At 34.3% G+C, this 12,236-nt stretch overlaps 1 protein-coding gene across 9 annotated transcripts in view; it reads left to right on the top strand.

Annotated features, from left to right (window-relative positions):
• The window catches only part of ATRNL1 (attractin like 1), a 520,660-nt gene that overhangs the window by 210,459 nt on the left and 297,965 nt on the right, over positions 1-12,236 (top strand). For all 9 annotated transcript variants that reach the window (XM_074907807.1, XM_074907805.1, XM_074907804.1 and 6 more), the window contains 3 exons: positions 6,755-6,849; positions 7,496-7,574; positions 8,779-8,936. In XM_074907807.1, the coding sequence (XP_074763908.1) occupies positions 6,755-6,849; positions 7,496-7,574; positions 8,779-8,936 (332 nt within the window). The remainder of the gene's footprint in view (positions 1-6,754; positions 6,850-7,495; positions 7,575-8,778; positions 8,937-12,236) is intronic.

The following is a 12,236-nucleotide window of genomic DNA, read 5'->3' on the forward strand; positions in this document are numbered from 1 at the left end:
TATGGGAATAGGTCTGTTCCTTGTTGGATATGAGTATAAAACTCCCATATTAAACCATATTAACCACATTAAGAGTCATGGGCCTTCAATAAAGAAATAGAACAGTTTCTTGAAAATTAACAGCAATACTAGGATTAAATGATTGCTTTCAAATTTATTTTCCTCATTTAATTAAATGGCTTTCTTTGTCTAATTATTGTTGTGTTCTCACATGCACTCATTACTGACATTTTGAATTGATTTTAATGACTCCTTTTGACTGTGAAAGCAGTCAAGGGTTTTGAAAAAATCAAAATAGAGATGTGAAAAGACTCAATAACCGTAAATCCTCGCTGTATTTGACTGTTGATGATGTCAGGATGGAATTGTGGTCTTATGTCCCAACATTTTTTTTCCACGTTTTTTAATGATCTTTAATACGAAATGAAGCAACATGCCCAGAAACAGAAATTAGACTGTAGTACTCCCCTCTCCTTGCTGAGTGCCTGTGTCATTTGACTTCCGCTGGTTTCCTTCTCTCTGTGTGCAAATTAGATCTTTTTTCCCTGTTAGTGCAAATCCTTCTGCTGCTTCTCCCTTGCCTACACTAAGGTGATGGGGCACACACTCTGACAGGCAAAAGTAGGAGTTGGGTTTAATACTATCAAGAAGAAGGCAACCTACAACGTGTTTTCCTGGTGAGAGCTCTGAAGAGGAGGCTACAGCACAGTGATGTGGCGGCTGGTGTTTGTGCTGAACTTTGTAGTAGCAGTGCTTAGGATGCACTAGGCTGACTCCTGGAGAAACTTTGACTCAAAAATGCCCAGCTTGTGGATTCCAAACACTGTGTGAGGTGGGGAATTAAGATCAGAGCTGTGGGCTCTGTGTAGGAGATTTCTGTGTCTTTGAGAACTTTTCCTGTGAAACTAGACAGAAAAGTTCAGGGAGTTGAGGGATTATACTCTTGTGTGCGGCTGTTTAAATTCTGTGTGGCTGCCACTTGACTCACCTGTATCTTATATCAGATTTGAAATGAAGGTCTAAGGCTGCATAACTGAGCCAACAACACACGAGACATTTTAGTCATTTGCACCAGCACAAAATAGGAAGGGATTGTTGCTGTTGTAATGTGACGGTGGTTCAATTCTTTCCTTGCCCATTGGTGTAGGGAAACTCTGAACATCAGTTTAGAAAAAATAAATATTTGTTTCAAACATATTAAGTGGGAAAATGTAAACAAGAAGGATATTGATGGCATAAAAATAATGAAATGCTGAATATTACAATTTTGTTGAAACAGTGTAAAACTAAGATGAAATTGTTGTCCGCATAATATATGCGAAAGATTGGGGGTATGTAGAAGAGCAAGTAATGGTTAAAAAAATGACATGTTTCAGTTACATTCCTTTTTCAGTTAATTTTTTTCTGAAAATAAATGAATGCAACAGTCATTCTGTAATGCCATTAACATTTTTCCCATAGTTTAAGAGTCAATGCGGTGCTCAAGGTAGTTAATTATCTAGTCTTTTTGGGAAATCATTATAGCAAGTTGACACTTTATGAATTTAAAATGTCTTGAGAATTCAGTTTAGATTGAGGAAATATGTTTTGAAAAAAAGTGGGATTCATATTCTAGATTTTTTAATTCTTATAGAAAAATAGGAGAGTCACCAAAATGAAACAGAGTACATCAATGGTACTTCCACAGAATCAAATATTTTCTCCTGTCATTCAATGAAATAATTTTATAAGTTTGTGAATTTGATTTTTGGATATTAGTGGGCATTGATAATATTTTGATCGCTAACTCTTATGGAAGTGTTGTTGCTTCAGTTGTTTATTTTCAGAGTTCACCGGATTTTGAAAATAGTCTTGAAATCTTGTTGTTTAGATAGGTCAGCCAGATGAAAAGTATAAGCCTGCTTTTATCGGGTGTTGCTCATATGGCAGCTTGATGCTTATGTCTAATACTTTTATCTTTGTGTTTTCATTGTCATCCTGTGCTACAAAAAATGCAGTAAGATTTTTTTTTTTTTAATTTTTGTTTATATACGATTCAAATTTCTTTCCTAATTGAAGCAATCTGTTCTCTTTATAAACAGAACCACTTAGGAAAAGTTTTATGTGTTTATGTAAAGGGTAAAAATACTTATGGTGGCTTGTTAAAGATTTACAGTAGAAACAAAAATACATGGAGTAAAATTTCAGAGTTCTATTAATTCCTGATTGTGAATAGACACAACAATATATATCAACAGGATATACTGAATGTTCTTTAAATAACTGTTTCTATGTTTGGCTATTGTGCATTTAGCTATTTATACATTTAACTATTCAGAACAGGTTGTACTCTTACAACTAAATTTTACTTTAAAATTTGTATTTCTTTAGAGGCTGAGCTGTCTAGGCTGAATGGCACCAAGAATTGGGAAATACGTTGTGATGTGCTGTGTAACTGCTTAGTTTGTTTATGTGCGTTTACAATCTATTGGCATCGATTATGTTTTAGGGTCATGTTCCGGATGGGGCTTGGCAGTGGGGAGGAAAGCTGCTCTGCTTGCTGCTGCCTGTAGAAGGTGAAGCCTTCTGGAGCAGAGGGAGGTGATATTTTCCCTGCAAGCTGCTGAATACATGTGGGGGAAGAGTCTCCTAAGGTATAGGCTGAAACAGATGGAGAGAGGGAGGAAGGAGAGTGAGACAGACAGCAGCAGGATGCAACAGATAGAGTTTTCTTTACAAACCCTTTTATTTTCTACTCTCGCTTTGAATTTCCTCTTAGAATGTAAATTAATAGAACCAGTTTAATAAAATCTAGCTTTATAGCCTTCCAGAGATTTGAGATGTGCAACTTAAGAATAGGTCCAGGTAGATCTTTCTCAAAGTTTTGGGCAACCAGAAAGTATCCTGAGTATGAAAATGAACCTTCCTCCAAGCTGTGAAACTTCTTCAGCATATTTTTGCAGTCCTCAGAAAGATGGGAAGGAATGTTTGCTCAGTGTCAGCTGTTTCATTTGCACCTGACTTAATTTTCACTGTTGAATCATATTAACTGCATTAGTCAGTGCTCTCCATTCAAGTCATATGCACTTTAGGTATCTTCCCTGGGTTAGAATCATCTGTGAAGAGATGTATTTCTGCTTTGCAGCATTCACTCTGAGGCCAAGATTGAGATTTAAAGGCTTGTCCATCTCTACTGTAGGTCTCTGTGGAATAAAAACGTCATAATTTGCATTTGTTAGTGCTAAGAAATGTGCTCCTTCTAAACTAGTTTAGTGAAGATATTCTCTTCCCGTTTTGTAGTGCTGGCTTGGCATAAGTTAAAGGCCCTTTGGCACCTTTGAAGAAACCCAAGGCGAGTTCTGTGTGTTGGCTCTCAGAACTCTTCTGCAATAACACAAGCTGTGTTGTTCAAGGCTCTTCGAGTACTACAGAGCAGATAATGGCTGCAGTGTGGGATATATAATTATTTTCGATACTGTTAGTGGAGTATCTAATTAACTAAACATTTATTAATGGAGTATTTAATAGCTGATTAATAACACCATAAAACACTTTGGGATATTTTGAGTATAAAAGGCACTATACATAACCAACACCTACTGTTTTTCATGATTTACTGTTTCAATTGTATTGTAGGTAAAAATGCAGTTAAAAAAAAGCAAGTATTTTTCTGATCTGTTACAGATGGTAAAGTTATGAGGAACTATACAGTATAACATCTTTTGTCAATATAAGGAGACTTTTCCTGCATTCCTTGAAAAACAAGTACCTATTTTCTTGGCTTTTAGAAAGTGAAACATAAATGGACAGAAAAGAACAACAAAACAACAGCAACAGCAACAACCACCAGGAAAAAAGTAGTCATATTGTTTCAAGAGTAAATGACTGAATTTCTTCTAAACTTGTTTGCAGAAAAGCTGTTTGTTCATATGACTGGGAGAACAAGAGTCCCATGTCTACTCCCAGTTTTGCCTTATGATGAGATCTTAACTGTATAGCACGGGTGGTCTTTGGCTGATACTCTGCGTCTCTGAGAGGGCACAACCTGAGTTTAGAAGAGAATGGTATTTTTAACTGTTCATTTTCCATATATTGGGAACACATCAACAATATCTTGTCCAGAAGGCCTGTCTACACTGCTCCTTGCGTCTTGTAGCCTTTGCAGTAGCCAGGATTTCTGTAGGAGTGCATGCTGTGGTCCTTGTCCACCATACATTTACAATAACTCTTTGTAAAGATTCTTGCTAGAGCAGTCATTTGTATTTCATGGGATGCCAAGTTGACCAGATCAAGAGATTTAGCATATCTATACATTATTCCTAGCCTTTTGGCCTTGTAACTCATTATTATTAAAGGCTTTATTAATCCTTTTAATAGGGGTCAATCTCTACTTGCCATCTTTTGCTGTTCTGTTACCTTCAAATATGTTCTGCTGCAATGGTAATCTTACTGTTAAATATGTGGATATGGCACTCTGTTACTTAATAGAGCCAATGACACTTTATTAATTAGATTTGCATAGTCAGAGAAGTATAGATTAGTATCAGTTAATAAATAGGGTCTTAATATTTATTCACCTTTTGCCTTCCTAAGCTTGCAAAAACCTGAAAATAACTCATTATCTATGACATCTAGATCAACTTATTCTTATTTGAACAATGAAACTGTGGTGGCTAATAATAGAGAAAGTGGACTTTTCGGCTTTGAAGGTCATGGTAATTCCTTTCATGTAACTCCTTTATTTTCTAATTTTCTTTCCATGCTCTGTAAGAAAAAAAATAAAAAAGCAGAAAATAAGCACACCCCCACACCCCCCAACCCTCAAACAAACCAAACCCAAGACAATACAGGGGGCTGTATTCATGCTTCATTGGGCAGTAAGCTTTTTTATTCCTTCTATGTCAGGCTTCCCATGGGATACAATAGAGTGTATTTTTTCAGATGATGTGTTGCTGCAGAAAAGGTGATTGTCAGCAGTAAGCAAACTATTGAATCCAACAAAAGGCTGACACAGCTTTTTCCTGCTTTGACTTAATCTTTTACTCTCTTTGTATTTACTGATTTTGTTTTTATGGTCACATTTTTTTATTTGTAACACACTGGTTGTATGGTCTTGGTAACTAGTAAAATGCCATCAAGACACAGATCAAAATATGGCTTCAAAATTATTCATTAGGATGTAGCATCAGAGATGACTTGCATCTAGCCGCATTTTAACATGAACAAAATAATAAACTGAATCATGTCCGCTTACAGGTCATCTCCTTATTTCCTGTGACAGAGGATAAAACAGTCTTTTGATCTCTGTAGAACAATAATAGTCAAAGAGTTAGAAGATTTATTGTTAGATCAGAACATATCTGCTCCTGTAACAGAGCATTCAAGATCCATCCACCACACCTACCTCTGGTTCACAAATGTCTGTTGAACCAGGATTATTAGTCTGTTAACACAATTTACATCTGTGAGGGCTCTGCTGGTTCTTCACTATCTGACTGCACTGAACATTGCCTGCTGGGATTCTATGTGGTTCTCTATGAGTTACAGCAGCAGTCATCCCTGGTGGCTGCGTCTTGGGATTTTTTGGGGTTGGTTTTTTTTTTTTTTTTTTTTTTTTTTTTTTTTACATTGTGGAGATGCTGGAAACCTGCTTCACCCTGACAAATCCACCTCCACCTCCTCGCCCTGCAGAAAAATTCCTTTTCAGTCATTCCTAATGCTGTGACCCAACTAAGGATTAATCTCATTCCTTCAGCTTCAGGAGCACAGTGGGATACCTCAAAACTCATGTCTTCTGACTTATACCAGTCACTGTATGCCCCTTCCAGGAAGGCTTAAGCATGGTTGGGGTCAGTTGAGGGTGGCCCTTTCTCCCTCCTGCACCTATGCCAACTGTAGCTGGTTACCAGGGGTGTGGTGGTGGCGTGCAGTGACAGAAATGACATCAGTAGGACATCTCTCTGGCAGACTCCATTCTTTTGTAGGTTGAAAGAAAAATGTGTAGAAAAAATGCCATTTGGAAGTTAAATATAATCTTTCTGAGGCAATACTAAGCTGCCACTTGTTTCTCTTGTATGAAGAATCTGGATCACTTGCCACTTACAAAACCTCTTAGAATTTTGGCAATTTAGGAAGGGTGTGCTTGGTGGTCATGTAATTTCTATTCACAATTCCACTGTGTCATTTTATTATTAATGGTCTTATTTGCTACAGTATCATTTCATACTGTAGATGCAGCTTTTTTTTCCCAAAATTTGTACACCTAGTAATTCTAAAACGTGTTCTAGTAATGTGGCTATGTAAACCACTTATATAACACAGAAAAGTGTTTTACAGTATGACTGTAAAACTAAAATATTTAAATGCATTTTGAACAGAATTTTTGAATAATTATTTCAGAGTAAAATTAGGGAACTGATAACACTAACAATACTTGATACTGTATTTTGGAATCATTACTTTCCAAAGAATGACTGTTTCAAGTTATGTGTAATAGCTGCTCTGACGTTGTGGTAGACTGTTTCTTAACTTAGTTATTTTTATTTTATTTTTTTTCTTACTGCTTCACTTAAGTTTAATTTTTTTTATTGCTTCAAGTCATTATAGTGCAAATACTTAAACAGTGAAATTCATCTGTATAATTCTAACTTGTAGATTACTCAGTGCTTTTTAAAATAAAAATGAACAGTAATTTTTTATGTGCTTGTATAACATATTATTAATATATATACACTTGAATATATTTTATTATTTCTAATTTCTGCTTTGTCCACAGACAGCCTTTTGATTGATTACCAGTTTACTTTCAGCTTATTACAAGAGGATGATCGCCATCACACTGCCATAAACTTTATAGCAAATCCAGAACAGGTAAGAAAATGTTATTAACTTTAGACAGGTTTTGGAGAGTCATGATTACGATTTCCATTGTATATGACCATAATTAAAGGTTTTCCATGTGCCTATAAGGTATTAGAGATATTTCAAATCTTTTTGAGGACAGAAAACTATTCCAGTGCATTCATTGCAGAAACTTCCGAAATGGTAGATGTACTTCATATCAACTAATACTCAAAAAAATTGTCAGCTCATTTATTTTATTGTTGTTTCCATGAATAACAAGTTTTAGTATCTTCCTGAGATGAATTACAGGTGTAGGCCCTTCAGTTAAGAAATCTTTATTAGCAGATGAGAAAAGTAATTTTTGGATTGTAATTAAAATGTAGCCATCTGCTATGTATTTTTTTCTTTAGTTTTACAGAGAACTTATTTTCAGATTGCGATAAAAATAATGAAATAATAACTGATGTAGTTATATACTTACTTGTACACTGTTCTTACTGAAGCAAAAGAGAGGATTGCCTTTGGCTCTGACTTATTACCATTTCTATTTATGTTTAAAATGAAAAATAGGAGATGATTAAAAGGCTATATGCAGTTATGTGCAATGGTTATATACAATACATCTGGAAATATTTTGTTAACTTCAATATATGTGCTTTTTTTTTTTATCCAGTCAAATAAAAATTTGGATATATCGATTAATGCATCAAACAACTTCAACCTCAATATTACATGGTCTATTGGTTCTACAGGTGAGGGTGAATTTTGGTATGATAACTTTTTCCCATATGATTTTGTGATCCTTTAAGCTATTTTAACCTGATTGTCTCTTTGTTACTAATTTTGATAATAAAACTTTACCAAATGTGTTCTTTTTGCCATTATCATTGTGCCATTATTAATTATATTATTTAAACCTCAGATGATAATTTGCAATCTGAACAAAGCTTCATTAATATGTTAACTTTCTCTTCTATTCAATTAAAATTACTTTGGTAGAAAAAGCTTGTAGTCTATTTAAATTTTTAAAATGACAGTGTTATGAAATGCTGTGATTTTAATTAAGATAAATTGCTTCCTTAACTACTGCAGAGACTGAGATTTTATTTCTTTGTTTCAGTGTTCAAGCTAAAAATTTAATTATTAACCTTAACATTGATATGAAACAATAAAGTTCTTCTCTGTATGCTGATAAAAGGAGCTGCTTATCTTTTTTCCTCCAACTTTGAACCCCATTACTCTTCTTTGTTTTAAGAAGGAATAAAAGCTTTATTTAAACAGTTTCTCTGAATTGCTTCTATTGACTTTCTGAAAACATATCCAAGGAGAAGCATGATGCTTAAAATAAATCGTACTAAAATAAAAAAAAAAAAAATCTTTTCAAAGAAGGTTCAGAGTTTGTCTTACATAAACTCATTAATTTCTTCATCAATGTAATTCTGAAGTATTTTAACATACCGTAGTTAGCAAGTTCTATTAATGCCTTTATTTTAACTTACCACAGCCATCCATTTATTTGCAACAAATGATACATGTTTATTAGTGGGAATGTTATTAAAGCTTTCATGAACAATTAAAACTCGACAGCAACAATGTATGATGTAGACAAAGCTTTATTAACCTATGAGTTTTTATTGAAATGGAATGTAAATTGCTAGAGGAAAGCATATTATCTTTTTAGCTGACCATAACAACTTTCTTCTAAAATTCCTGTAAGTTCTATCAATTTTATGATTCAATCATAATCTTTTGAAACAAGAGTAAGAGTTTCTGTGAATTCTCTCTATGTGTATGAAATATACCTAATGTGCTGTGTAAACTGTAATAAAGGTTTATTATAGCTGTAGAATGAAGACACCAAAAGTAATTCAAGAATTCTTGTGCAAATTTACTTTGGCATATTTAATTGTGATTAATATTCATCATAAATATATATCTACATATGGGTTTTTTTAGCTGGAACAATATCTGGAGAAGAGATTCCTGTTGTTTCTAAGGCTAATATTAAGGAATACAGAGATAGCTTTTCCTGTGAAAAATTTAACTTCCGGAGCAACCCAAACATCACTTTCTATGTCTATGTCAGCAATTTCTCCTGGCCAATCAAAATACAGGTTAGTATGGCTGTTTTGTGCTTATAGAGATGTTGACATCTTAGCTTTACATTGAATTTCATGGTTTCACATACAGAATGTGAGTGTATGCTGTATTTTCTGTGTATAAGAATTACAATGCTTTTGCTTTTGATAGTGAATCAGACTTCAGACCATTGATTTTAAAATCTGAAGTTAAAATTGTTGAACATAAATGTTTATTTGTAATATATATATGCATTTAGATTTATACAAAGAAAAGGTCATACAAATATGGATGTATGTACCTAGATATTTGTGTAATTTTTCGTTAATCATCAGCTTTCTTAGCCTCTGATTTTCTTTAAGATTGAATGTCTGTATCATATTGCAATATTACAAACTTCAGTTAACACTAAATATATTTAGTTAGGATTTATATTCTTCTTTGACTTCACTAGAATCAATTTCACTGAGTGTGAGTAGTGGGAGTAGTGATATACTGTGCTGTGGCAGACTCAAAAAATTCAGTGCAATGCTGATTGTGTCCCCCCCCCCCCCCCAAGTTTCAGCGGTATTTATAGTTACCATTACTACAGCTGCATTTGTAGATAGTGTGTCCCTTGCACCAATCACAAAGCTCTTTATATGGATGACCAGCTTTTGGCTATAACTCCCTTATGGAATTAAATATTAAAAATTAAATTGTTAAAATGGTAGTAAAATTTCATAATTCCTAGTGATTTGCTCAGGAAACTGGAACAAGCTCAAAATACTTGCCAGTTAACCATAATTACAATTATTCTACAGGCTTCCATTTTGGTGGAAAAACCTCTGGTTTTATAAAATACAGAGTTGGTTTCATATATGTATGTATATGAGATAAAGTAATCTGCTGAGGAGCCTCCTGGATTAAAGCAGTCATCTTCCAAGTAAATTTACAGAGAAATATTATTCCTGTGTTGTGTTAAGTAAAATTAGACTTCTCCTAATCATACATGAACGTTAAAAGTAAATGTGTGTTATGCAGTGTGGAAGGATGAATTTATCCAATTTATTAACATATAAACATGTACTGATTTACATTAAAAAACCCTGAAGGTTAACTGCTTTCTTTGAGTGTTCATATTAAGGGTATTTTTTACACTAACCAGTCCCACTTTCTAAGGATGGAAGAACTTCAGTTGCCAAATAGCCTTCCTAAACAAACCCATGAAGCAATTTAAGCTGTAAATGCATTACACGCTCCTTTCACCTTTAAGATTGGAAGGTGCCCATATCATCGTTGTAAGACAAACATTATTAAGGTGATGTATTCCTAAAATGTGCAGCTCTTTGTCAGATGTCAGCAGATTGCAGCCCCTTTTTGTGCTGTTTCCACTGCAGCATAACACGTTCAAGGGAACATGTTTTAATGCATGATAAAAGCAATCCCTGATCATTGGTTACATCCTTTCTTTTTTTTTTTTTTTTAAATCAGACTTTTCCTTGTCTGTCACAGTTGCACAGATTTTATTGTATTTGTTTTTGAGGCACATTGAAATTCATCGGTCTAGCGAGTTCTGTCTTGGAGATGATGGTGCTTGACTGTTGCATTCCTTTCCTGTCTTGCTAATTTTTTTCATGAGACTTCTTCCATCTAGAAATTAAGTCACTCCAATTTATGCAGTGGAAAAGGAATGCTAAAGTCTAATTATGAAAACTGTTTCAGGGTCTTAATGTTGTCCTCTGTATTTGCCTTCTTAAATTAACAAGATTATTATTTAGTTTTTTGGGCTTTGGTTTTTTTTTGTTTTTTTTTTTAAAATGCTGTGATTTGTTCCTTTCCAAGGAAATATCTGAAGTTCACATTACCCATATGGATTTCTTATGTTTGGTGCTTTAGCAGTAGATAAGATCTTCAAATGATAAATGGAGTAAAGAGCTTTTCAGATAAAACAAGTTTAGTTTGGTATGTTAACTTTACAATTCTGTATGTACTAGGAATTTTAAAAGTATAAGAGCCTTTCTATGACTTAAGGTTAAGAGAGGGAAGTCAGGGTTCATCCCTATCCAGAGAGTGAAGTTTCCAAGACCAGTAGTAAATGGGATCACAGTTCTAATATTTACGATTTTCTACATTTACACATCTCTTACCAACCAGATTTCACCTTGACAATATGCAAAAATGGTTAATATTAGTCTATTATTGTATTAGAGAGTGTCCATTTAAAGGATGGTAATTCTTACAAAAATACTGATGAAAAGACTCATCGGGAGAGTCAAGATACTGAAGGTGGTTTCAAGTTCTGTTTTGGAATGGGGAACTCTTCTAGATGGTCTCTGAATTTTCAAATGGTCTAGAAAGTAGTTTCCTGAATTAGTCACCTTTGCCTTTCTGTGGTGATTAGAGTTAGCTCTGTGTTCTGGTGCAGCGCTTAGGATGTCAAGGAAGCTGGCTTATACATAAATGGTCTTAAACACTGAACTATTTGTACCGTAGTCCTTTCCACTAATGCAGTCACGCTGCATTGGTCAGATCGTGTTCCTTAAAAACATAGGGACATTTTATATCAAGTCAGTGTGGAAGGTTTCATTTAATCCTGTTAGAGCTAAGGAAATTACTGTGGCTTCCTTGAGGTATTCTGTTTATAGGAATAAGTAAGATAGCAACATGAAACTTGGTGCATGCTTTTGACACAATACTTTTGTAGAGGACTAAATACTTCAGCACATCTAGCATTTTTCAAATACAATAGGAGTACCAGTCTTCTTTATTTACATTATTTGTTGTGACTTGTCAAAGTAGATTATATAAAGAATGAGTTCCTAAGGAAGCAGAAATAGTGACCATACTTCCCTTGTAACATATTTCAAATTGCATTGTTGATAGGCATTTTGCCTCTCTCCTTTCATGGCTTCTGTTATGCTGGCACTGGAGCTAAGATTACTCGTGTCTTTCATTGGGAAGGTTTGGGTGTTGATGTTGGAGTTACTGCTCTTACCTTTTAATTTTCTGTAGGAGATGGAACAGCCCTCCTCATTATACAAGACATTTAGTTTCATTTTCTGTCAGTCACCTATATTATCTGTTTTTGTATTCAGTTATCTTCAAGATTTTCATGCCTACAAGGAAAAACTGTACATCCCAGCATGTGACTGTTTATTTCGATCAATGGCTCACAGTTGCTTCAAGTGCTTTTATTATGCATGTTACCTATTCAGCAAGCTTGGAGTTTTTTTCCTAAATCTTAATAAACCCCTGGTGATTGTAACACAAAATAGCCTCTTTTGAAATATGCTTTCCTGACTTTGAAAAAAGGGTATGCGATGGTTGTGTCCATACAAAATTTCCTGAAGATC

This window comes from Athene noctua, chromosome 5 (genome assembly GCF_965140245.1).
Source record: "Athene noctua chromosome 5, bAthNoc1.hap1.1, whole genome shotgun sequence".
Lineage (NCBI taxonomy): Eukaryota > Metazoa > Chordata > Aves > Strigiformes > Strigidae > Athene > Athene noctua.